Here is a 21,291-nt window from a genome sequence, read left to right on the forward strand (position 1 = left end):
ATGCCTCTGCTCACTGCACCCAGGACACCTGGTCAGGGTCTCTTTCATTGCGCTTACCACCTTGGATTTTTCATCATCAGAATTACTTTATTTTTCACTTAAGGATTACCATCTTAAAGTTTTTAAAGATAATTAGGTACCTGCCCATCATCCTTTTAGCTCCATACAGGCACTGTGTGTCCTGGGTGCTTAGGGGCATTATTTTATTTAAATTTGTATGCCAGCTCTGCAAGAGGTTGGGTGTTATTTATCAGCTTCATCTTACAGATAACAAAACAGAGGCACAGAGAGGTTATCTAATTTGTCCAAGGTTATGGAGCTAGAAAACAGCGTAATTGGGATTCTCACTGCTCCTTTGGCTACCTACCAGACTGTACCTTGTCTAGCTTGTAGAAGGTCAGAGTTCGAAAGTACCCAGAGGGATCCACTACTGTGGAGCTTCAGGATATCTTTGTATGCACAGGCTTCCTGTAAGCACTTCTTATGTCTTGCCATCTCCCTGGTACTCATACAGAGCTTAGCGTGCGGTAGGTGCAGTGCTACGTTCGGTGGATGGACGGGATCAAAGCTGATTCATGAGGCTCTCAGATGGCTACCGGGGCCCACCCGCTGCTCCCTCTTTTGAATCCGGGGGCATCACTAATTTGACAGTTTACCCCATGTTGCCCTGTGACGGCGGTATTATTGCTTAGGGCTTGGGTTGCTGTTCGCTTGTACTGTCTGTTTGGAAGCAGGTCATATCTGTGCTACCGCTAAGAGCGCTTGCATGAAACAGGGCCTGATCTACCCTCCGCGGTGACTGATGTGTATAGACACGCACAACACAGTCCGGGCCTTCCTCCAGAAACCACAGTGACTGTGGCTGAAGTTGAGAAGCCAAACTAATGTAGAGTCCTGGCTGCCCTGTCCTGTTTGAGAACGCCCCCCCACCCCGTCTTTTTTTCCCTGTCTCAGGACATTCAGGAGAGAGACCCCTTGATCCCCCAACCCCCCCACCTTCTAGAAGCCCTCCTCCCTGGGTTTGGCTTTCTAAGATCCGAGGATGCCATTATCCACTCTCCCCCTGAGTCATCCCCACAGGGACCGTGTCCCCTTACCCTGTCACCCATGTCTCCGGCAGAGTCTTCGGATGACTCGTATGTGTCCGCTGGAGAAGAGCCCCTCGAGGCCCCTGTGTTCGAGATCCCCCTGCAGAATGTGGTGGCGGCCCCAGGGGCAGATGTGCTGCTCAAGTGTATCATCACTGCCAATCCCCCACCCCAAGGTGAGCTCCAGGGCTGGGCCCAGGCTATGGTTGAGACACAGAGAGGGGGAGGTAGGGGAGGAGGGACATCTGCTCCATGGGGCTGGCCCGACCCCTCTGTGGGTGTTACGGGAGATTTCTCAGAACCCCCCGGGAGAGGGGAGGGCAGACCTGGGCTTCTGTGAATGGGGCAGGCTGGGGCAGGGGCAGGGGAGTCCTCAGGATTCCCTAGGGTGGGGAGCAGGGTGGTTTGGGCTCTGTGTGGGGTGAGGGGAGATTTGCCCCAGTGGACCGCTGTGAGCCATGGCAACCAGTCACACCGCTCCTTCCCACAGTGTCCTGGCAGAAGGATGGGTCTGCTCTGCGCAGTGATGGCCGCCTTCTCATCCGGGCTGAGGGCGAGCGGCATACCCTGCTGCTGAGGGAGGCCCGGGCGGCTGATGCCGGGAGTTACACAGCCACCGCCACCAACGAGCTGGGTCAGGCCAGCTGTGCCGCCGCGCTGGCCGTGAAACCTGGTAGGGAGCCTGTGGGCCCCGGGTCCCGGGTGGGATGAGCAGTGACCCATCCCACTCCCGAGCCTAGAGCTCAGGCTCTCGGCCCGCGTGCACCGTCCGTTCTCACGTGTCGGCTGCTCTGCTGGAAGCATTCCAAGTGGCCCAGCCTTGGAGCGGGGGCCAGATTCCCAAAGGCACACCCCAGGCTGGCCAATTCATGAAGTCACTGAAATTTGTCTTCACGCATCCTCTAAATGCCATCCTCCCTTGGCATTTCCCTGAAAATGGTCCTGTGGGGAAAGCAAATTCTCCTTGAGTTTCCGAGAAAAAGAATCTCCCAACTCAAAGGGCTTAAAAGCCATCAGGAGCCTTCTGAGGTCATTTCCTCTAGAAGGGTACCACTCCCCCCACCCAGTAAAAAGGATGTTTTTAAGTTCCACAACCCTTCCCCACTCCCTTGGTCCTTCTGTTGAACCCAAAGCCCTAAAGAGAAGGTAGCTGAGAGCACCTCTCTGGAGATGGCTGTGATTGAGGCTGCCTTGCTTTCTATTTTTACGAGAGCCCTCACTTGGTGTTGGACTACTTCCTTTGGGTGTAAGCCCAGTTTCTTTCGGGTGCAGGGTAGGGCTGGATTGGTGTTAGTGTGCATGGCTAGTTCTGCCCATTCAGGTTGCTGGGCCTGACGGTGTGCTGATCCTGGGCAGTGGGGGTGCGGGAGGTGAGGCTGGGTAGGGGGGTTCTAGAAGGAAAAGACACAGACTCAGCCCGCAAGGATATTAGCTCTGGGTCATCAAGATCGGTCAGAGAACCTAAGTTGGAGGACAGTGCAGGGCAGAGGAGCATCAAGCAGTGGGTCAGTGTTATGGGGTGCTGGATTGAGAGGCACGGGGGCCCTGAAGGACACTGGGATGTAGAGAGGCAGCAGAAGGGGCTGGGTGTGCCTGGACCGGGAGCAGCCCACGCTGTTCCGTCCCTTTCTCTCACTGGACAGGATAGGAGGTTACAGAGCCTGTCTTGCTGTGGGCCCAGGACTTCTGTACCTTCACGATAAGGGTGATTTTGGTGGTATCTCCCCTGAGCCCCAGTCCTGCCTTTGATCCTTTTGTTTGTACCCATCTAGCTTTGCAGAACAGCAGGCCTTCATCTTCCGTAGCTTACATACCCCTCCCAGGAGCCTGTGTTTTAGTCTTTCTCCTTTTCCTCGCCCCTCCCACCACGCTGAATCATGCCGTCCCTCCAGACATGCTTCCGTCCTTCCATCACCTCTGGGATCTGGCTTGTGACTCAGCTCCCAGCTCTCCTCAGGGGGCCTGGGGCTGGCTCCAGGACTCTGGTCAATACCTGGCTTGGGCTGAGAATTGGCAAGGAGGCTTGGGGGGGGGGTGCCCCGATACTGGCTTGTGGCCATTTGGGAGCCTTTTAAGGTTGGGAAGGAGGCTTGGGGCAAGGCAGTTGTGCGCACTTGACTGGGAGCTCTGTTTGTAGTACCAAACCTCCCTGCTTTTCAGTTTCTTCATTTGTATAATTTATTCTACCATCCTCACGAATAAAAGCAAACGTGTGAATGGGCTTTATGTCAAGCTGTAGACAAATGTTAGCTGTTAGTGTTATTAAGGGGTGCTGTTGTGCCCAGGTTTCCATGAGGCTCCAGAAAGCTGCCTTTTCCTTTTCTGCCCATTCTTCAGACTGTCTTAGGGACTTCTCCCCTGCCCTTGCCAGGCCTGCGGCCCCAGCTCCTCCATATTTCCCAGCCTCTGGGCCCTCAGCCCATCATGGCATGTCTGTGCCTCCCCCCCCCAGCCCACCCTGGGGAGCCAGAAAGGCTTCATCGCATTAGTCAGTGGCACTGGGCTTTGCCCCCAGAGAACAGCCCCCATAAGTCATGCTGACTCGGCCCCAGGACTCTCTTGGCGGAAGCAGACTTTCTTCCCCTACAAGGCACTGTTTGGTCCGGAGTGGCTGGACAAGGGCCAGTGGACCTGGAGAGCAGTGGAGTGGGCGGAACCAGGGGGTGGCACAGACATTTGGCAAGGGCGGGGGTCTCGGGCTTGGACTGTGTGCAGAGTTGTGGGGGGCTAAGAAGGGGTGTCAGGCAGTGTGGCTGCAGGCAGGAAGCGGGGGCAGCTAGCTGGGGGAGAGAGTGTCTGATAGGAAGAGGCCTCCTGGAACCACCTCCCTTTCTTGTTCCTTTTTTTTTTTTTAAAGATTTTATTTATTTATTTATTTGACAGAGAGAGAGAGACACAGCGAAGAGAGGGAACACAAGCAGGGGGGAGTGGGAGAGGGAGAAGTAGGCTTCTTGCCGAGCAGGGAGCCCGATGCGGGGCTTGATCCCAGGACCCTGGGATCATGACCTGAGCCGAAGGCAGACGCTTAACGACTGAGCCACCCAGGTATCCCCCCTTTCTTGTTCCTTAATCCCCCACCCTAGAGCCCTGAGAACCAGGGCTGGCTGCACAGTGCCCTCTTGAGGTGCCCACCCCCAAAGGGCCTGCTTTGGAGAGCCCACAGATCTCAGTTCCTGGTTGGGAACCATACCCATTACACCATTACTCAGGCGCTGTGGTTTAAGGGCAGGGTCTGGTTCTCATCACCCCCCAGCCCCAGGCCCCTTCCAGCCTGCTCCAGCCAGCCCACTGAGTACTTCCGCTGAGGCCACAGTCGTTCTCCCAAAGGGTGTGTGTGTACTGGGGCGGGTGGTTGGGGAGTGTGAGAGGTATGCTTACCTGAAGCTGAGCATTCTTAGCTGCCCACATCTGTCACACAAGCATTTACTGATACAGCCTGGCTGCCAAGTTCTACATCTCTCTGGAGAGTGTCCTTTCACACCTCTCCTCTTATTTGAGCTACATCACCCCATATCTATCCCTTGGAGAAGGACATGATAGGTGGTAATATTTCCATTTTACAGATAGGAAGACAGAAACATGGAGAATGAGGTGACATGGAACTAGCCTAAGGCCAGCAACCTTTATTGAGCACTTATAATCTGCCTAGGGATGTTGTAAGCAACAGGTGATTTCGGGTGCTGGAAATACTCACTTGTGAAGCAAATAAGCTTAGGTGGATGACAGATGAAAAGAACATGAGTAGTTAGCATCTAGTGAGTACTTCCTACATACCAGGCCCTGTGTTGATTGGGTTACCATATTTACTCTTGCCCTGGGTGGTAGGTTCTGTTATTATGCCCACATTACGCATGAGGGAGCTGAGACTTGGAAAGCTTCAGCAAACTGCTCTAGAGAAATGCTGATCAGTAGAACTTTCTGCCATGAGGGAAATGTTCCATATGTGCCCAGTCCAGTATGGTAGCCATTAGCTACGTGTGGCTGTTGAGCTCCTGAAATGTGGCTAGTGTGACCAAGGAACTGGATTTTTTTTTTAATTTCCATTTTAATGAATACTCATGTAAGTAGTCTCAGGTGGCTAGTGCCTACCCTGTTGGGGTGCTCAGCTCTAGGAGCAGAGGGCCAGTTGGGGGGCCGATCATGATGTGAAGCCCTGTCCCTGGGTCTCCCAAACCTCCACTCCTTACTATCCCCTTCCCTGCTACTTGGAAGAGTTTCAGGGTTAAGGAAGAATTGTGCTCATGAGCTCACGCTGGGTGGCCGGGGGTGGGGGGGTAGAGGGGGAGGGAGGCAGAGACTGCCGATGCCCTCTGTGGGTGGGTCCTTCCTCTCTGGACTCCCCATCTCCACTGTGGCTGTGATCCTGCTTTGTCTCCCTGCATGCCTGGTGGGAGCACATTCGGCTCACCTCCACCTTGGGCCCTGACAGGAGGCCCTTTGGGTGCTGGTCAGGAGGAAGGGGGATATCGGGGCTCCATCCTGCTGCCTTCAGTCCTCCCTCAAGCACAGATCTTGTATATTTGAACCCAAGGTTCTAGCATTTTTCAGCTGAGACCTTGGCCTCTTCACATTTCCTTAGCTGGCCACAGTTTTCTCCTCTGTGAGGTGAGGGTCCGTATACCCCTTGGGCAACTTACTTGGTAAGATTTATGAGGCTCTGTGGGAATGAGGATGTAGCTGAGGACCTTTGGGCCAGAGGATATGGCTTTTCAAACTCATTCTGGTCCCACCATATGACTGACACTTAACAGAGTTTGGTTATGGGGGGCCAGAGAATAAAAGGAAAGGCACCAGCGTCTGCCCCTGCCCTTTCTCCTGGCCATGGCTGCTGTGGAATTACAGCTTCTCCCCTGTGAAGGCAGGAGCTGCTGATGGATGGGGGGGATCTTGGAATGCCACATGGCCCCATTGCCTATCCTTGAAGGGGGTTTGGACAGCATCTGAAAAAAACAGCGTGGTCCCTTGACCAGACTCAGCCCTTCCTCCCAACTCCTGTCTTCCAGAAGCAGGTTGGCCCCGTGGGGTGTCTCCCAAGGCTGCTCCCTCAGAGTGGGGGTCATCACGCTCAGCCTGTCGAAAGAACAGGCACCTAATCTCCTGTGGGTGCCAGCGCTTTATCTAACGCGGAGCAACCCCACGTAATCGTGCGTGGGGAATTAACTGTCTCTATGGCTAGCTCAGGCCAGCTGGCAAGTTCTCTCTGCTTCCTTATCCATTTGAAACCAAAACAGAAACCTCTTCTTCTCTGGAGGGGGCAGTGCCCACGGCAGCACCCGTGGGTTCCCAGCTGCAGGCCGGCCTGCGTCTCCCTTTTCCCTCGGCCTCGCTGTCTTCCACGGTGGTGTGACCGCAGCAGACGTTTAGAGGAATCGCCTCTGGAGACAGCGCCTGTGGAGTGCGGGTTGGGAATGGCTGGGCCCCGCATGCGAGCTGGTTAATGCCCGCGTGTCACCCCTTCCCTCCCTCCGAAGCCTCGAGGAGCTTCCCTTCGCCTTTAGAGTGAAGGCCCCACTCCTGAAGCTGACCTCCACTGTCCGGACCTGGGGACGACCCGAGGGCGTCTGGAGGCCTCTGAGGCAGTGGGAGGCACCCACTCTAACTCTCAGCTTTACCCAGTTCGGTGGCCAGCATGTTGAGCTACAATGGTCTGCATGTTCTTGCTGTCTCTGAATATTTGCTCCTGCAGCTTCCTCCTCTGGAAAGACTTTTTCCCTTTTTTTTCCTGCTTCAACCGAACTCTTAATTCCTATACCACTCTTTCCCTCAGTTACCCTGTCTTCCCTGAGCCCAAAGGAATCTGCTCTCTGCACTCTGTGGCCCTCATCTGCCCTTCTCTTGCCTCTTTATTATTCCTGCTCACTGTTCGAGCTGTGTATGCATTGGGGTTGTCATCCCTACCAGCCAGAAGGCTCCCGAAATCATGACCGTGCTTTGGCCACTTCTTAGCCCCTGTAGCCATACCTGGAGGCCTTCCTGGATGGTCCGGGGCTATATGGACTGCAGGATTGTGTGTGAGGTAGTGGTGTGTGTGTGGGGGGGGGGGTAGAGATCTGTGTGACTTTCCCAGCCCCTGGAACAACCTGGGTGTCATGGAGAGGCTGGGCCAGACACGCATCTACAAGGGGTACTAGTGAAGATCTGCCCAAGAGTGGTGGTTTTTTTTTTTTTTTTTTTAAAGATTTATTTGAGAGAGAGAGAGAGCAGGAGCAAAGGTGTAGAGGGAGAGGGAGAAGCAGGCTTCCCACTGAGCAGGGAGCCCGATGCGGGGCTCGATCCCAGGACCCCGGGATCATGACCTGAGCCAAAGGCAGATGTTTAACCGACAGAGCCACCCAGGTGCCCCACTGGAGTGGCTTCTAAAAATGTAGTTTCCTGACCTCCGTTTTAGGAAATCTAATTTTTCAGGTCAGAGTAAGTAAAGCCCAGGAATTTATGGTTTAAATAGGCTCCCAGGTGGTCCTGATGTGGGGAAGCCCTGGTGTAGAAGGCCTTTCATGTAGGTGGCTGTGACTCTGTTTACCCTTAAATGTCTCAAGGGATGTTGGGACCAGTATTGAGCTGAATGTGCTGGTCTGGGGAGGGAGAGCCCCCCACAAACACACACACCTTGAGGGCTCCCTCACACCTGTATTTTCATCAAGTGAGGTCGACCTGGAAGCAGTGTTGAAAGGCCACACACGTGCACAGAGTCAGCATGTTCTGGGGGTGGTGGGGTGTAGAGGGGCAGCATTCACATGGTGGGCATATGTACATGTTAGGTTTGGGGGACACCTGCTCCTCCCCACTTCCTGGCTGGTGTAAGGATGTTTCCCACAGTGAGAGCCCGGCTTGTGGGTGGAGCAGGGCTGAGATACAGGGACTGGCTACAAAGATGGTTTTGGTGGCGGGGCTAGTAAAAAGTGGGGTAGCACCAGAGCCTGGTATGGAACCCCAGCGGTTTTGGGAGCTGGAGATAGAGATCCTCCATCTCTGAGCCCGCCTGAGGACCCTGATTCTCATGATTGCCCCCAGCATGCAGTTCCCCCAACCACCACCAGGGGTCTCTGAGGCTCCCTGCAAACCTTGCCAATCTGCTTTAATCTCTGCTCTCCCTCCCTGGGGGTGTGAGTGCCTGCAGCGCCATCCAACCTCAGGTGACCCTGGAGGTCACCAGGCTCCAGGGCAGGGAGGGGGCTCCCGCCTCCAGGGGCCATGCCTGTGGTCTCAGCATCAGTTGGTGGCCAAGCCCCGGACAGATGTTCACCAAATGCCATTTGGGCTTGCCTCCCCACCTCCCCCTTAAGACAGCCAACCTGAATGGTGGCCCCCCCTCCTCAGCCAGTCCCCCCTCCTCCTTCACTGGCAGTGCTGGGAAACACAGGTCATAGCTTGGGAATGTGGCCTTGGGTTGCGGGGGGGGGGGTGATAAGAGGAGAGAGACGGGGGACGCCTGGGTAGTTCAGTCGGGCATTCAGCTCTTGATTTCAGCTCGAGTCATGCTCTTGGGGTCATAGTGTCGAGCCCCACGTCGGGCTCCGTGCTTGGTGGGGAATCTGCTTGGGATTCTCTCTCTCTCCCTCTCCCATCTGCCCCTCCCTGTCACGCGTGCACATGCGCACTGTGTCTCTCAAATAGATTTTTTTAAAAAGGGGGGCGGGGAGAGAAGGCCATGTGACCTCTCTTCAACAGCTCCCCTGTTCTGCTGCTGATCTCCAAGCCCCTTCCCCAGCCCAGGTGCAGATGGCTGCTAGTTGTGGGGCGTTACTAGAAGCAGCCCCTGCCTCATGACCCTTGGCCCTGATGAGGCTGACAGGGTGAGGGGCCACGCCAACAGGTGCCCCGGTAGGAGGAGAGGTGGGTGCAGGCCCAGTGCCCCTGGGTGGTGCTGGGCCAAACCTGCCATGGCAATAGGGGGGAGGCAGAGGTGGGATTTGGGGCCCCCTCAGGTTGAGGGGGCGTATTTCTGGGAAGGAGGCTGAAGGTCCTGACAGTTCTCTGATTCTCAGCACCAGAGAAAAGAGGGTATGGCCTGGCTCCAGTATTGGAGGCTTGTCAGCACATTCCCACGTGGGGATCTTGGTGGTTTGGTCAGAACAGGGGGCATCCTAAGGACCATCTGCCATCAGTGCCTCATGCGGTGGGTATGTCGGAGTGAACAGCTCAGGGCAGGCATCTTGGGTGCTGTGGTATACGGCCACCCCCGTCTTCCCCCGGGGACTGAGGCCCCGGCACTTTGAGTTGAGGCGCCAGTGAGGGGGCTTTGCTCTTGTCAGGGTCCAGAAACTGTAAAGAGAGAAAAGGCAGATCCTGCTGCTTGGGAATGAGCAGGGTGGCTAAATACAGCGAGGCCGCGCGCTTGCTCTGCCCCTCCCCGCTCCTCCCCCTCCGCTCCAGGGCCCTGGCTGCTTGTGGTCTCAGCAGGCACCACCTTCCCAGCCAGCTGCCTGCCTGCCACCCAGCCTGTCCCTGCCTGGCCGGCCCCCACCTCCTCCTTCCCCTCCTCAGGCTGCTTCCCCTCCCCCAGGCCCTCGGTGGAGAGCCTCAGCAGGGTCAGCGCAGTGAGTGGGGCTGGGCAGGCTGGGCTTCTGCTCCCTGGGGAGCTGGGTGGGGTGGGCAGTGGGCAGGCAGCAGGAGGGCCTGGTGCCAGGGCAGAGCCTTCAGGACAGGCGCAGTCTGGGGTCTGTGTGCAGAGTCTCGGGTGAGTTGGGGTGCAGCCCTGTGGGGGGCCGGGCCACAGGGGCTTGGGGTGGGGGAACCAGGAGGAGGGGCCAGGGGGCTGTGGCGGATTCATGTCTGTATTTGGTAGTCGGATAGGAGCCAGCTCAGTGAGGCTGGGCCCCTGGCCAGTTGCAGGGGAGGGCATCAGGGCCCTGGGGACACCCCTCCCCGAAAGCGAACACTGGTGCCCCCTCCCCATCCCCAGTCTGAGTCGCCCTTCTCTGTGGATGACTCAAACCGCTTTTCCCTCCCCTGAGAATTTGGGGGTCCATGTTCTAGGGCTGGGCCCCACAGGTGCCTCTGGGGTATCTGGGGCAGGAAGCTGAGAAGGGAGGGGGGAAGGGCAGGCTGGACAGTGCCGCCTCTCTGGCCCTGGCACTGCCCAGATGGGGCTTGTCTGAGGTGTGTGTTCCTCTGCACCAGGCCCAGCTCACCCAAGGAACGGGTGTCCGGGCTGTACCACTCTGGGGACCATCCGCATTAGGAGCCTGCAGGTCCGCACCAGGAATGTGGGTTCCCTGCTCCAGTGGAATTTCAGGTCTCACATTCAGGCCTCTCTGTGGCCTGAATCCCTTGTCCCAGGCTATTTGCTATGGCTCCCCTACTTGGGAAGTTCAACAGTATCAGGAAGTTCAACAGTGCCAGGAGGGTCTGGGGCAGAGCAGGAGTCAGGGGCTTGGGGACAGGAGACATCTGAGCAAGGTCACACAGCAAGCAAGTAGGAGCCCCATGAAGTAAAGTCAGGGCAGGGCTGGCCTGCTTCCTGGGCTGTGTGGATCATTCCAGACCTTACCAGGTCCTTGATCTGGAGCTGATCTATCCAGCTCTCTCATTCTCTCTGTCCCCCCCTTCCTCCTCTGGCGTCTCTCTTGGTGCCAGTCTGTCCTCTCTCTTTTCCAGGCGGGTCCACGTCACCTTTCAGCAGCCCCATCACCTCTGACGAGGAATACCTGAGCCCCCCAGAGGAGTTTCCGGAGCCTGGAGAGACCTGGCCCCGCACGCCCACCATGAAGCTCAGTCCCAGCCAGAACCGCCACTCCTCCGACATGGGCTCCAAGGCACCCCCCACTTTCAAGGTCAGACCCCTGAGGCCAGCATGCAGCCCCCGGGCACCCCCGTTCCTTCCTGTGTGCCCTTGTTCTTGGGCCACACCAGGTTCGCGCAAGACCTAGAGCTTGGCCCTGTTAACCCTTCTCATCTGGAGCCAGCCTCAGGCAGCCCGGTGTGGAAGAGGCCTCTGTCCCAGAATCCTCTGGCCCCCAGGAGCCACAGCTGGGCCCTGATTGTCTCCCCTGACACTTTGGGGTCCTCTTCAGGTCTCACTTATGGACCAGTCAGTAAGAGAAGGCCAAGATGTCACCATGAGCATCCGTGTGCAGGGGGAGCCCAAACCAGTGGTTTCCTGGTGAGTAGCAGCACCCCTGTCAGCTTGCCCTGCTCCAGGCTTGGCCCTGTGAGGCCTGGCTCTGGGGAGAGGGGAGTGGACCCTTTGTGGACCTCCCTGGGATCTGCCCAGGGGTCTTATCCCAGGTCCAGTGGTGCCGCTTCCTGAACATGCCCCTGCTCCTTTGTTCAGGCTCATTCGGGGCTTCTCCTTCTCGGGGGAGCGGTTTGGGTAACACAAGGTCTCCTGTCTGTTCAGCTGGTGATGAATGGGCAGGAGTCATCTCTTAGAGAAGGCTGCCCTCGCCCACCCCCGTCAGGTGACAGCAGGGTGATTTTTGAGGCCTGCTCTGCGCCCAGCCCTGTGCTAGGCCCGGGCATAACAATTTGTTTCTGAGCGGCCAAAGCCAGGGGTTACAGGGGGGCCTTGGCTACAGTGCTTTATCCCGGGTGCCTGGAACCCTGATTACTGTTTGCTTGGGTTTTTATTAGTTTGGGTCCTAGTTTTCATTTGTAATTAATTGTCTAGTCCCCTATGTGATTTTTTTTTTTTTTACATTGTAAGTTATTTCTTATTCATTTTGGGAAGTGGCAAAGCTATCTGTTCATTATAAATAATAGAAATAAGACACAAAGACGTTTCAGAACTATTAAGGGCTGAATAGTTGTAGTTAGGTTCCAAGAAGGGTAAGATCCAAGTAGGCAGAGGTGTTCGGGAAGTTGCTGGGGGAGGGGTGGGATGGCAGAGTCAGGGTAAACACTTGGCCCTATAACCCAGGGGACAGATCTGGGAAGTGGGTAGATGATGTGAGGAGCCTGCAAGGACAGGTCAGGACCTGGGCCCCCAGACTGAGTTCTTGTCCCTCTGACAGGCTGAGAAACCGGCAGCCTGTGCGCCCAGACCAGCGGCGCTTTGCTGAGGAGGCAGAGGGTGGGCTATGCCGGCTGCGGATCCTGGCCGCCGAGCGGGCCGATGCTGGCTTCTACACTTGCAAAGCGGTTAACGAGTATGGCGCCCGGCAGTGTGAGGCCCGCCTGGAGGTCAGAGGTGAGTGCCTCACACTCTCCATGAACCACCCCCACCCCAGCCCCACAGCCCTAGCCCCGGCCTCATCCCTGCTTGGATGCCAGCTTTCGGCCTTAGAGATTCCGTAGTTGGTTGCTTATATTGTAGTTGAGTAAACTGAGGCCCAGAGAGGGGAAGTGACTTGCTCAAGGTCACACGGCGAATTGTTCAGTGCTCAGCCTGCTACACAGTATGGCCTTCCCCATGCTCAATCACACCTGTCCCTGATGCTAGCTAGAGAGAGACCCTGCTTCCTGCCACCAGCTGTCCTCTCCCCACACTCTTCCAAGCTTTTGTCACCTTGCCCTTACCAGGCTCCTCCCTCACACCCACCCCGCCTCTCTCCTCTTGCCCCTTTGCCCTCCTACCCATCCCATTGCTGTGCAGAAGCTGTTGTGGTTGGAGGTGGCAGTGGGGAGAGTCTGATAGCTGGACCCGTTCGGAGGGGCCCTTGGGGTGACTTGGGCTTGAAGCATTGCAGGGACCCCAGGGGTGCCAGGGTGAGCAGGACCGTGGAATGTGGAGAGGGCTGGGCCCCCACGGAGTTGGGGCAGAAGGTCAGGGGACCTCTCGGGCAACGGGGATAGCAGGCAGGCCTCAGCCAGGCTGCTCTTGGGGGGCTGGTGGTCTTCCTCCCTAGGGCTGGCCGTTAACCTTGCTTTCTACTTCGCCCTTTCTTGTGAGCAGCTCAGGGCTGGGAACCCCTCCTTAGCTCCTGCACTCAGCCATCATCCCTCCCTTCCTGGTAGAGGCCAGCTCGGAAAGCTTCGCAGGAGACCCCCAGCCCCTGCTGGAGCTCAGACCCTCATAGTCAAGGTCACCTCCACCGGGCCCTGCCTGCCCCAGTTACCTGCCCTGTGCCTCCCGTTCTTGGGGCTGCCACCTCCTTGGTCTCTGAGTCCTTCAGCTCTCCCCGTACCCGAATCCGGCCCCCATTACCTGGCCTGTTCCTTCCCTTCCGGGGTCTGGCTCTGCCCTGCTTCTCTGTGTTAACCCACGTCTCGGTGCTTCTCTCTCTTTGGGATTCCTCCTGACATCCCCTAGGCTTTGGGTGCCCCCAGTGCCCGTGAATGCCCTTTCCCTGGTTGCCCACGGCCTCCGCCTGTCCAGGAACCCCAGAGACCCGCGCGGCCTCTGGCTGGCTGCCGGTGCCTCCATCTGCACCTGATCTTGGGGGAGCTGAGTGGCAGGGCGCCCTGGCGGTTTCAGAGGCAGCTGTCCATGCAGAGGGCCCTAGCCAGGTCTGCGTGGCGTGCGTGCGTGTGTGTGCGTGTGCGTGTGTGTGTGCGTGCTGCACTAACCTGCCGCTTGCTGACTGAGGTTTTTGTCTGTACACAGGCGAGTGAGCTCAGGGGGCCGCCTGCGCTCCCCCCCGCTACCCTCCGAGCCGCGCCCCTGTCTCAGGCACCTCTCGGACCTCGCTGTGTTTCAATGCCTCCTGCCCACAGACCCTGCCGGCCCGCCGGCCCGGACCCCTCTCCCAGCCTCCCATTCCATCCCCTCCCCGCCTCATGCAGCGTCCTGGGATAGCCCATGGGCCCCTATGGACCCTTCCCCCGCAAGCGGACATACGGCTGGGCAGGCTGGGAGCCCCCACATGGACTGAGTGCCAGGAAGGGGCAGCCATGAGGGTATCAAGACACCTGCTCCCACCCCCAGTCTCTCCCTGCAGGGGAGCACCCAGCGAGCGCATGTGTCACCGCTGCTACAGGCCCTGTCTATCTGTTTGTCTGTCTGTGTGTCTGTGACAGTCAGGGAAGGACGCCTCTGAGCGGGTGTGGGGTGAGGCAGAGCGGGAGAGGACAGGGCATGGCACCCACAGGCTGGAGGGGCCTAGGGAGGCAGGAGGCTGCTGACAAGGGGCTCATGAAACGGGACGGGGCACTCACCATTCCAGAAACGGGTCTCAAATGGCACAACACTTTCTATTTCACAAGAGACCAAAAGCCAGAGGCCCTCAGGCCCTACGCTGATGAGGAGGCCTGACCGAGTCCAGCTCTGGGCAGGTTTAGGGCTCATCTGGGGCTCCCCTATTCACTGTCAGGGCCCGGGATACTCTGTCTGGGAATGAGGGTGTTAGCCAGGCTTGGCCAAAGAGTAAGGGCCTGCTGTCGTGGGTGTGGAGATATTTGAACAAAGCTGTTTCTTAGCTCAAATAAAGTCCAGTTTGTACCCAGCTGGTGTGCTGTGTTTTTTTTTTTTTTCCGCCGCCGTCTCTGCCCCTCCGTGGCCCTCTCAGATCCCCTGCCCTCGATTCCCTCCCACTTCCCCTCAGTTCACCCTCCCTGGCCCAGCTTGGGTGGCCCTCCTGAAGCCAGGCCCTGGAGCTCCTTGCTGTCCCGGCCAGGCGGGCGGGCTTTCCCTGTCTCCAAAGGAACAAAATGCATCTCTCTCTCTGTATCTGTCTGTCTCTTTGTGTGTGCGTGTGTGTGTCTCCCTCGCCTTGTTGTGTCTCTATTCCACGTGTGCCCCCCTGTGGCCGCTTTCCCCCCAGCACATCCTGAAAGCCGGTCGTTGGCCGTGCTGGCCCCCCTGCAGGACGTGGACGTGGGGGCCGGGGAGATGGCGCTGTTTGAGTGCCTGGTGGCGGGTCCTGCTGACGTGGAAGTAGACTGGCTCTGTCGAGGCCGCCTGCTGCAGCCTGCACTCCTCAAATGCAAGATGCATTTCGATGGCCGGAAATGCAAGCTGCTGCTCACGTCCGTGCATGAGGACGACAGTGGTGTCTACACCTGCAAGCTCAGCACAGCCAAAGGTAACTGCCCGCTCAGGCCCTGGGGCTGCCGTGGGGGCCCAGAAGCCGGAGGGAGGGGGCTGGAAGTGTAGAGCCGGGTGCAAAAATAAGATCAGGCAGCCCACCTGCCTGGATAAAATCTGCATGTGGAGTGGCACCTGGCACAACGTGCCTTCTGTGTCCACGTGAGCTGGTGTTCCTGTAGGGAGCCAGTCCACTGCGGTCTAGCCAACCCATGCGGACTTGGGTTCCAATTCCTGCCCTGCCACAGACAGCCACGTGGCTTTGGACAAGTCACTTCATCTCTCTGAGCTTTAGACTATCCATCTGGAAAAAGGGATCATGAGGCGAGCTACCTTGTAGGGGGACTGGTAGGATTAATGAGCTAATGTATATAATGAGCAAAGTACAGCACAAGCCTGGCAGAGGGTGACACCTAATAAATGTCAATCATTATTATTATGAATGACATCTCTGACCTGGTCCCCGTCCTCCTTTGAAGGGCAGAGATAATGCCTCACCAGCTCGTGGTGATGGGCGCCTAAGGTGACACTGGAAGTCTTTGTAAGCAGGAGAGGATCGGGTCGCCAGAAGGGGTTCTTATTTCCCCCAGAAGACATTTTGTGGGGTGGTGTCTTAGGTCCAAGGAGCATTATTGCTCTGGGTTTGGGACGGGTGGGAGGGAGGACCCGGGTGGGAGGGAGGGTGGGCACCACCCAGGCACGGAGGAAAGTTTCCCCAGGGGCAGGGGAAAGGTGTGGAGGAGGAACCAGGTTTGGCCTGCAGGCCCCTCTCCTAGAGCTGAGCTGAGCATCCTGAGCGGGCAAGGGGCGATGAGGAGGGGCTCCCGTTGTGGTCCTGGCCGCCGTGGCCTCCCTGCCACCCACTCTTGCCAACCTCCACCTTCCTGAGAAGGCCAGATCTTAGGGTCTTGCCCACTGCCTCGCTCCAGTGTCTGGGGACCTCGCTGGATTCTGCTCCATCTACTGCCCTGGGCCCAGTCCCCCTTTCCTGCCCGGTGTGCGGGTGGGCCTTTCGGGTTGGGGTGCCTGGGACTCCGTGGCCTTCCCTGCCACAGCGCTGACCCCTCCCCACTAGATGAGCTGACCTGCAGCGCCCGGCTGACCGTGTGGCCCTCACTGGCGCCCCTGTTCACTCGGCTGCTGGAGGACGTGGAGGTGCTGGAGGGCCGTGCAGCCCACTTCGACTGCAAGATCAGCGGCACCCCGCCCCCTTCGGTCACATGGACTCATTTTGGTATGGCCTTCCGCCCTGCAGATGTGGGGGACCCCTAAGGCCCAGAGGGCAGGGCCACTTGCTGAGCGTGCTCTGCATTCCTGCCGCTTCCTCCCCCAGGCCACCCGGTGGAGGAGAGCGAGAACTTGCGGCTCCGGCAGGAAGGGGGTCTGCACTCTCTGCACATCACCCACGTGGGCAGTGAGGACGAGGGGCTGTATGCGGTCAGTGCGACCAACACCCACGGCCAGGCCCAGTGCTCGGCCCAGCTCTATGTGGAGGAGCCCCGGACGGCCGCCACCGGCCCCAGGTACGGCAGGGCTCCTGGGGTGGCCGGCAGTGGGGGGCGCTGCTCTGGGCCTCTGGGCAGCCATGTCGCTCTTCCAGCTCGAAGCTAGAGAAGATGCCGTCTATCCCGGAGGAGCCGGAGCAGGGTGAGCTGGAGCGGCTGTCCATGCCCGACTTCCTGAGGCCACTGCAGGACCTGGACGTGGGCCTGGCCAAGGAGGCCATGCTGGAGTGCCAGGTGACCGGCCTGCCCTACCCCACCATCAGCTGGTTCCACAACGGCCACCGCATCCAGAGCAGCGACGACCGGCGCATGACACAGTGTATGTGTCCGGGGAGGGACCCTGGGGAGTGTCCCCTCCAGCACCCTCTTCACTTGCAGTGCCTTCACCCTCTCCCTGCCCTTGAGCCTTCCTTTTCTAGCCTGCTCAGGGATGGGGCCCCTGTGGGAGGGGGCGCAGAGGGGCTCTGAGGTCAGGGCCTCTTTCCTTGAGCTGTGCGGCCACTCCGGCCCTGGGTGGCCCCCTTAGCACGTACTAGACAGGCAGTACAGCCTGCTGCTGACCAGTGGCAGGACTGTGGGCAAGGTTATGGAACCCCTCGGGGCCTCAGTTTCCCCCTCTGCAATAGGCTCATGATAAGAATTAAATTAGTTAATACGTACGAAGCACTTTGAGTGGGGCCTGGCAAATAGCAAGTGGTCTGTAAATGATCATCTTATTATTACTGCTGTTGTTGTTGCCTGTTCATAAAGCAGGGCTGCTCATGCCTTCCTGGAGAAATTTCAGTGAAAAGGCCGGCGTGGGCAGTGTCTGGCCCCAAAAGGCTGCTTGGCCAGGGTCAATAACAACAGCAAAAGTAAAGGAGCCAGGGGAGCAATACAGAGGAACGGATTCGGGACCCTGTGCTTTCCGCCGGGACTGTTTCTCTCGGGAGTGTCTCAGTTCCGTCCTCGAAGGGATATGAGTCTCGTGATGTTCCTCTTACAGCTGCAACGTGACAGAACTCACCTTTCTTAAGCACTTTGTGAGTGCCGGGCCCTGAGCTCAGCCTCCTCATCAAGGGCCTGTAGGGTGGGTACCCGTATCCCTGTTTGCAAACGGGGCAACGGAGACAGACAGAGGGACAGGGACTTAAATGGAGCCTTGACAGAGGGACAGGGACTTGCCCGAAGGCAGGAACAGACCCTCTGACTCTGGTGCCTACCTCCTAAGCAGGCTGCCCTCCGACCCCCGTGCCCCACGCTCCCACCCCATTCTCCAGAGCCACCTCTGTGACTCTGACCCTTCCCCTGACTCTCATTCTGCTTGAGGCCCTGGGCGGGTGTCTGTCTCAGGAGCTGAGCAGGCGTCCCTGTTCCTCTCTGTATCTGGGGTCGGTGGCAGCCTTTGTTCTCTCTTTCTTTATAAATAGTGTCAGTGGAGATAAATGAATGGGTGACTGTTCCGTGTGGAGATAACCACTCGGAGACGGGAGGGGTGTTTGGGGTTGGCCGTGACGTGCAGGAGGACAGGCCGGCCTCTTCCCCTTCACGACCCCCCTGAGATGGCCTCCTTATCATCATCATTCAGGGATCACAGCATCAAGAAGGAGGTTCAGAATCAGAGGGAAGCAAGTTCAAGGCATGGCTCCATCATTGATTAGCTGTGTCACCTTGGACAAGTCCATTAATGTCTCTGATCTCATTGGTAAAATGAGGATAATTTTGCAGGGTTGTTGAAAGGAGTATGGAAAAAAAACGCATGTCAAGTAGCTGTCAAATGCATGTCATCTGCCCAGCGTCGACTGGGCACAGAACAGACAACTCTTATTATCATTTATAATATAACATCCTTGGCAGTGACTACGTGTAAGGCATCGGGGTCCAGGCCTGACAGGACATGTCGGCTCTGTCTTTAAGCAGCCATGGCACGTGCAAGTAGAGAGGAAGGGCCACCCCCCACACAGTGTGGGCATGGCACTGGAGGTCCTGGGGAGGCAGTCAGGGATGGGGGTGCAGAGGAGGCTTCCCAGGCTGGCACTCGCTTGAACTGTGTCTTGAAGGAAGAGGTCTTGGGTAAGAGAGGAAGATTCCGGAAGGGAGGAATTTTGTGAGCAAAAACCTGGAGATGGAACTCCTGTGGCTTGTGCAGGGACCCAAAGGCTTGTCAGGGTTGGAGGAATAGCAGGAAGAAGGGCAGGAGACATGGCTGGATGGGCCCTTGGGCTGAGGATTCTGGATGCTAGCCCACATGCAAGAGGTGCCTTTAAGGTTTCCAGGTCAAGAGGTAACATTGGTGGAGTATGGATAGCACCGGTGGAGGGCGGTCATGGGTGCTGTGCTGCAGGTGGGACCAGCAATGGCCGTGCGGACGGAGGGGGAACTGAGGGAGGGGCCTTCGGAACAAAACCTGGTCAGCACTTTGATGCCGAGGTGTGACCCCCAGAGGTGCGAAGATGAGGGGCGGTCAACGGGATAGGAGCTCAGAGGGGGAATCAGTGTGGGGGGAAGATGAGAAGTCGCCGGAGGGACGGGCAAGAGGGGCCGGGCCTGCAGGTGCAGGCTTGGCAGCCTGGATTTTGGCTTTGCTGCGGGCTGGACGTGCTTGTTGCCGTCTGGCCTGCTCTTGCCCCCTTGTCTGCTCCTTGCAGCCGGTAGGAGTAAAGGGCCAGGCCTCTGGTGGCATGGGCCCACCCCTCAAAGTATCCTTCTGGCTCAGGCCCAGTGTCGTTGTCTCCCCACCACCCCCCCCAGACAGGGATGTCCATCGCCTGGTGTTCCCTGCTGTGGGACCTCAGCATGCCGGCGTCTACAAGAGTGTCATCGCCAACAAGCTGGGCAAAGCTGCGTGCTATGCCCACCTTTATGTCACAGGTGAGGCAGGTGCCCTCCGGTCTGCTGCATCCACAGCCTAGCCTCTGGCCCTCCACGGGGTCCTGGGTGAGGGAGGGGCCTCCACATTAGCTCCCTTCCCCTTGGACCCTGGGAGCCATCTGGCCTTGCCCCCGGGCCTGTGGCTGTGCCCCCAGCCCACCGTCCTGAGGCTTGGTGATCCTGCGGAGCCATTGGGCCCTGAGGGACACGGCAGACCTCCAACCTGTGGCTTTCAGATGTGGTTCCAGGTCCCCCAGATGGCGCCCCACAGGTGGTCGCTGTGACTGGCAGGATGATCACGCTCACATGGAACCCTCCCAGGAGTCTGGACATGGCCATTGGTGGGTCAGGCCCCACAGGGCTGTGGGGTGGGGATGGAACGTGGGCAGGCTCAGGCAGGGGCACCGAGGGAGCCAGGCTGCGGGGCAAGGCCCAGAGAAGTGTACCGGTGGATGGTAAGAGTGGGTGAAGTGCTGGGAACATGGCCAGGAGCCACTTGGCTGGTCTCCTTTCCAAGGTAGATAAAGCCGTGGCTGCGCGTCAGGAAAGGCCACAAAGGGGCCACCACATTCCCTTTCTCAGAGGGACTGGTGCTTGGGTCATGATCCTGGGAATGCCCTCCCCTTCCCTGTGCATGACTTCTCCCTGCTCTGTGCCTCAGTTTCCCCACCTCAGGGGGTAGCAAGGACTTGGGATATGAGTTAAGCTCCCTCCCTCCGTGTCTGTAGCTGGACCCCATGCCTGGCATCTTGTTGGCTCTGAGCGTGGCTGGCTGGGCCAGTGTTTGGAAAGAGCAGATGGGGGCAGGCAGAAGCAACAGGAGAAATGGAGGCCGGTCCTCAGAGCAGACTAATGAGGAGTGTCTAGGTCCTGAGCCAGCTGAATGGGGGGCAAGGGGGGATGTCCCAGCAATGCCCACCTCCAGCAGCTGCTTCCCCACCAGACCCAGACGCCCTGACCTACACTGTGCAGCACCAGGTTCTGGGCTCGGACCAGTGGACAGCGCTGGCCACGGGCTTGCGGGAGCCTGGATGGGCAGCCACGGGGCTGCGTAAGGGGGTCCAGCACATCTTCCGGGTCCTCAGCACCACCATCAAGAGCAGCAGCAAGCCCTCGCCCCCCTCAGAGCCTGCACAGCTCCTGGAGCGTGGTGAGTCTGGGTACTCCTCTGGGGTGGGATGGAGGCTGCAGGGCCAGGGAACTGGGTCTTCCTGGTGGAGGCTCAAGGGCTGGTCGGGACCGGCTAGCTCTGGTGGGAACAGCACGGCTGGGGGCCACCTCAGCCAGTCTGAGCGCTTCTTCCTCCTGACGGCAGCATGCACGGTGGGCGAGGCTGAGGCTCTGGGATCAGACAGGCCGGGGGGGCGCAGTCCCAGCCTTCCTGGCTGCATACCCTAGACAAATTGCTGAACCTCTCTGAACCTCAGCTTCCTCATCTGCAAAAATGGAGCTTCAGTGGTGGTTGGGAGGGTTAAAGGCGTAGAGGGTGCTAAGGACCTGGTATCGAGCCCAACATCAGCCTGTGCTCTCCTCCGGCCAGGCTCACCCCTGGAGGAGGCGCCCACCGTGTTGGACAAGCCGGATGTCGTGTATGTGGTGGAGGGACAGCCCACCAGCATCACAGTCACCTTCAACCATGTGGAGGCCCAGGTCGTCTGGAGGAGGTGGGGCCCCGCCTGGCATGCCTCACTCCCCAGCTCTGGCCATCCTGGTCTGACCCCCCTGTGGCTGGATCCTGGGTGACCTCCCTGTCATGTGTCTCCTAGCTGTCGAGGGGCCCTCCTGGAGGCGCGGGCAGGGGTGTATGAGCTGAGCCAGCCCGATGATGACCAGTACTGTCTTCGGATCTGCCGGGTGAGCCGCCGAGACGTGGGGCCCCTCACCTGCACGGCCCGCAACCGCCATGGCACACAGGCCTGCTCGGTCACACTGGAGCTGGCAGGTG

At 58.3% G+C, this 21,291-nt stretch overlaps 1 protein-coding gene across 10 annotated transcripts in view; it reads left to right on the plus strand.

The window, feature by feature from the left end:
- Nucleotides 1-21,291, plus strand: part of SPEG (striated muscle enriched protein kinase) — a 55,473-nt gene that overhangs the window by 14,904 nt on the left and 19,278 nt on the right. For 7 of the 10 annotated variants that reach the window (XM_045867927.2, XM_045867934.3, XM_045867929.3 and 4 more), the window contains 14 exons: nucleotides 1,121-1,264; nucleotides 1,579-1,761; nucleotides 10,686-10,861; nucleotides 11,102-11,190; nucleotides 12,041-12,216; nucleotides 14,729-14,989; nucleotides 16,067-16,225; nucleotides 16,325-16,514; nucleotides 16,592-16,815; nucleotides 19,227-19,346; nucleotides 19,583-19,687; nucleotides 20,290-20,496; nucleotides 20,887-21,010; nucleotides 21,113-21,288. In XM_045867927.2, coding sequence (XP_045723883.1) covers nucleotides 1,121-1,264; nucleotides 1,579-1,761; nucleotides 10,686-10,861; nucleotides 11,102-11,190; nucleotides 12,041-12,216; nucleotides 14,729-14,989; nucleotides 16,067-16,225; nucleotides 16,325-16,514; nucleotides 16,592-16,815; nucleotides 19,227-19,346; nucleotides 19,583-19,687; nucleotides 20,290-20,496; nucleotides 20,887-21,010; nucleotides 21,113-21,288 — 2,334 coding nt within the window. Of the gene's footprint in view, nucleotides 1-1,120; nucleotides 1,265-1,578; nucleotides 1,762-9,648; nucleotides 9,766-10,685; nucleotides 10,862-11,101; nucleotides 11,191-12,040; nucleotides 12,217-13,572; nucleotides 14,430-14,728; nucleotides 14,990-16,066; nucleotides 16,226-16,324; nucleotides 16,515-16,591; nucleotides 16,816-19,226; nucleotides 19,347-19,582; nucleotides 19,688-20,289; nucleotides 20,497-20,886; nucleotides 21,011-21,112; nucleotides 21,289-21,291 lie in introns of those variants that run through there. The other 3 variants (XM_045867930.3, XM_045867933.3, XM_045867936.3) reach the window with 3 other exon arrangements.

The sequence above is a fragment of the Mirounga angustirostris genome, unplaced genomic scaffold, assembly GCF_029215605.1.
Source record: "Mirounga angustirostris isolate CCGP_5_RB_7025 unplaced genomic scaffold, mMirAng1.0.hap1 SCAF_3, whole genome shotgun sequence".
Lineage (NCBI taxonomy): Eukaryota > Metazoa > Chordata > Mammalia > Carnivora > Phocidae > Mirounga > Mirounga angustirostris.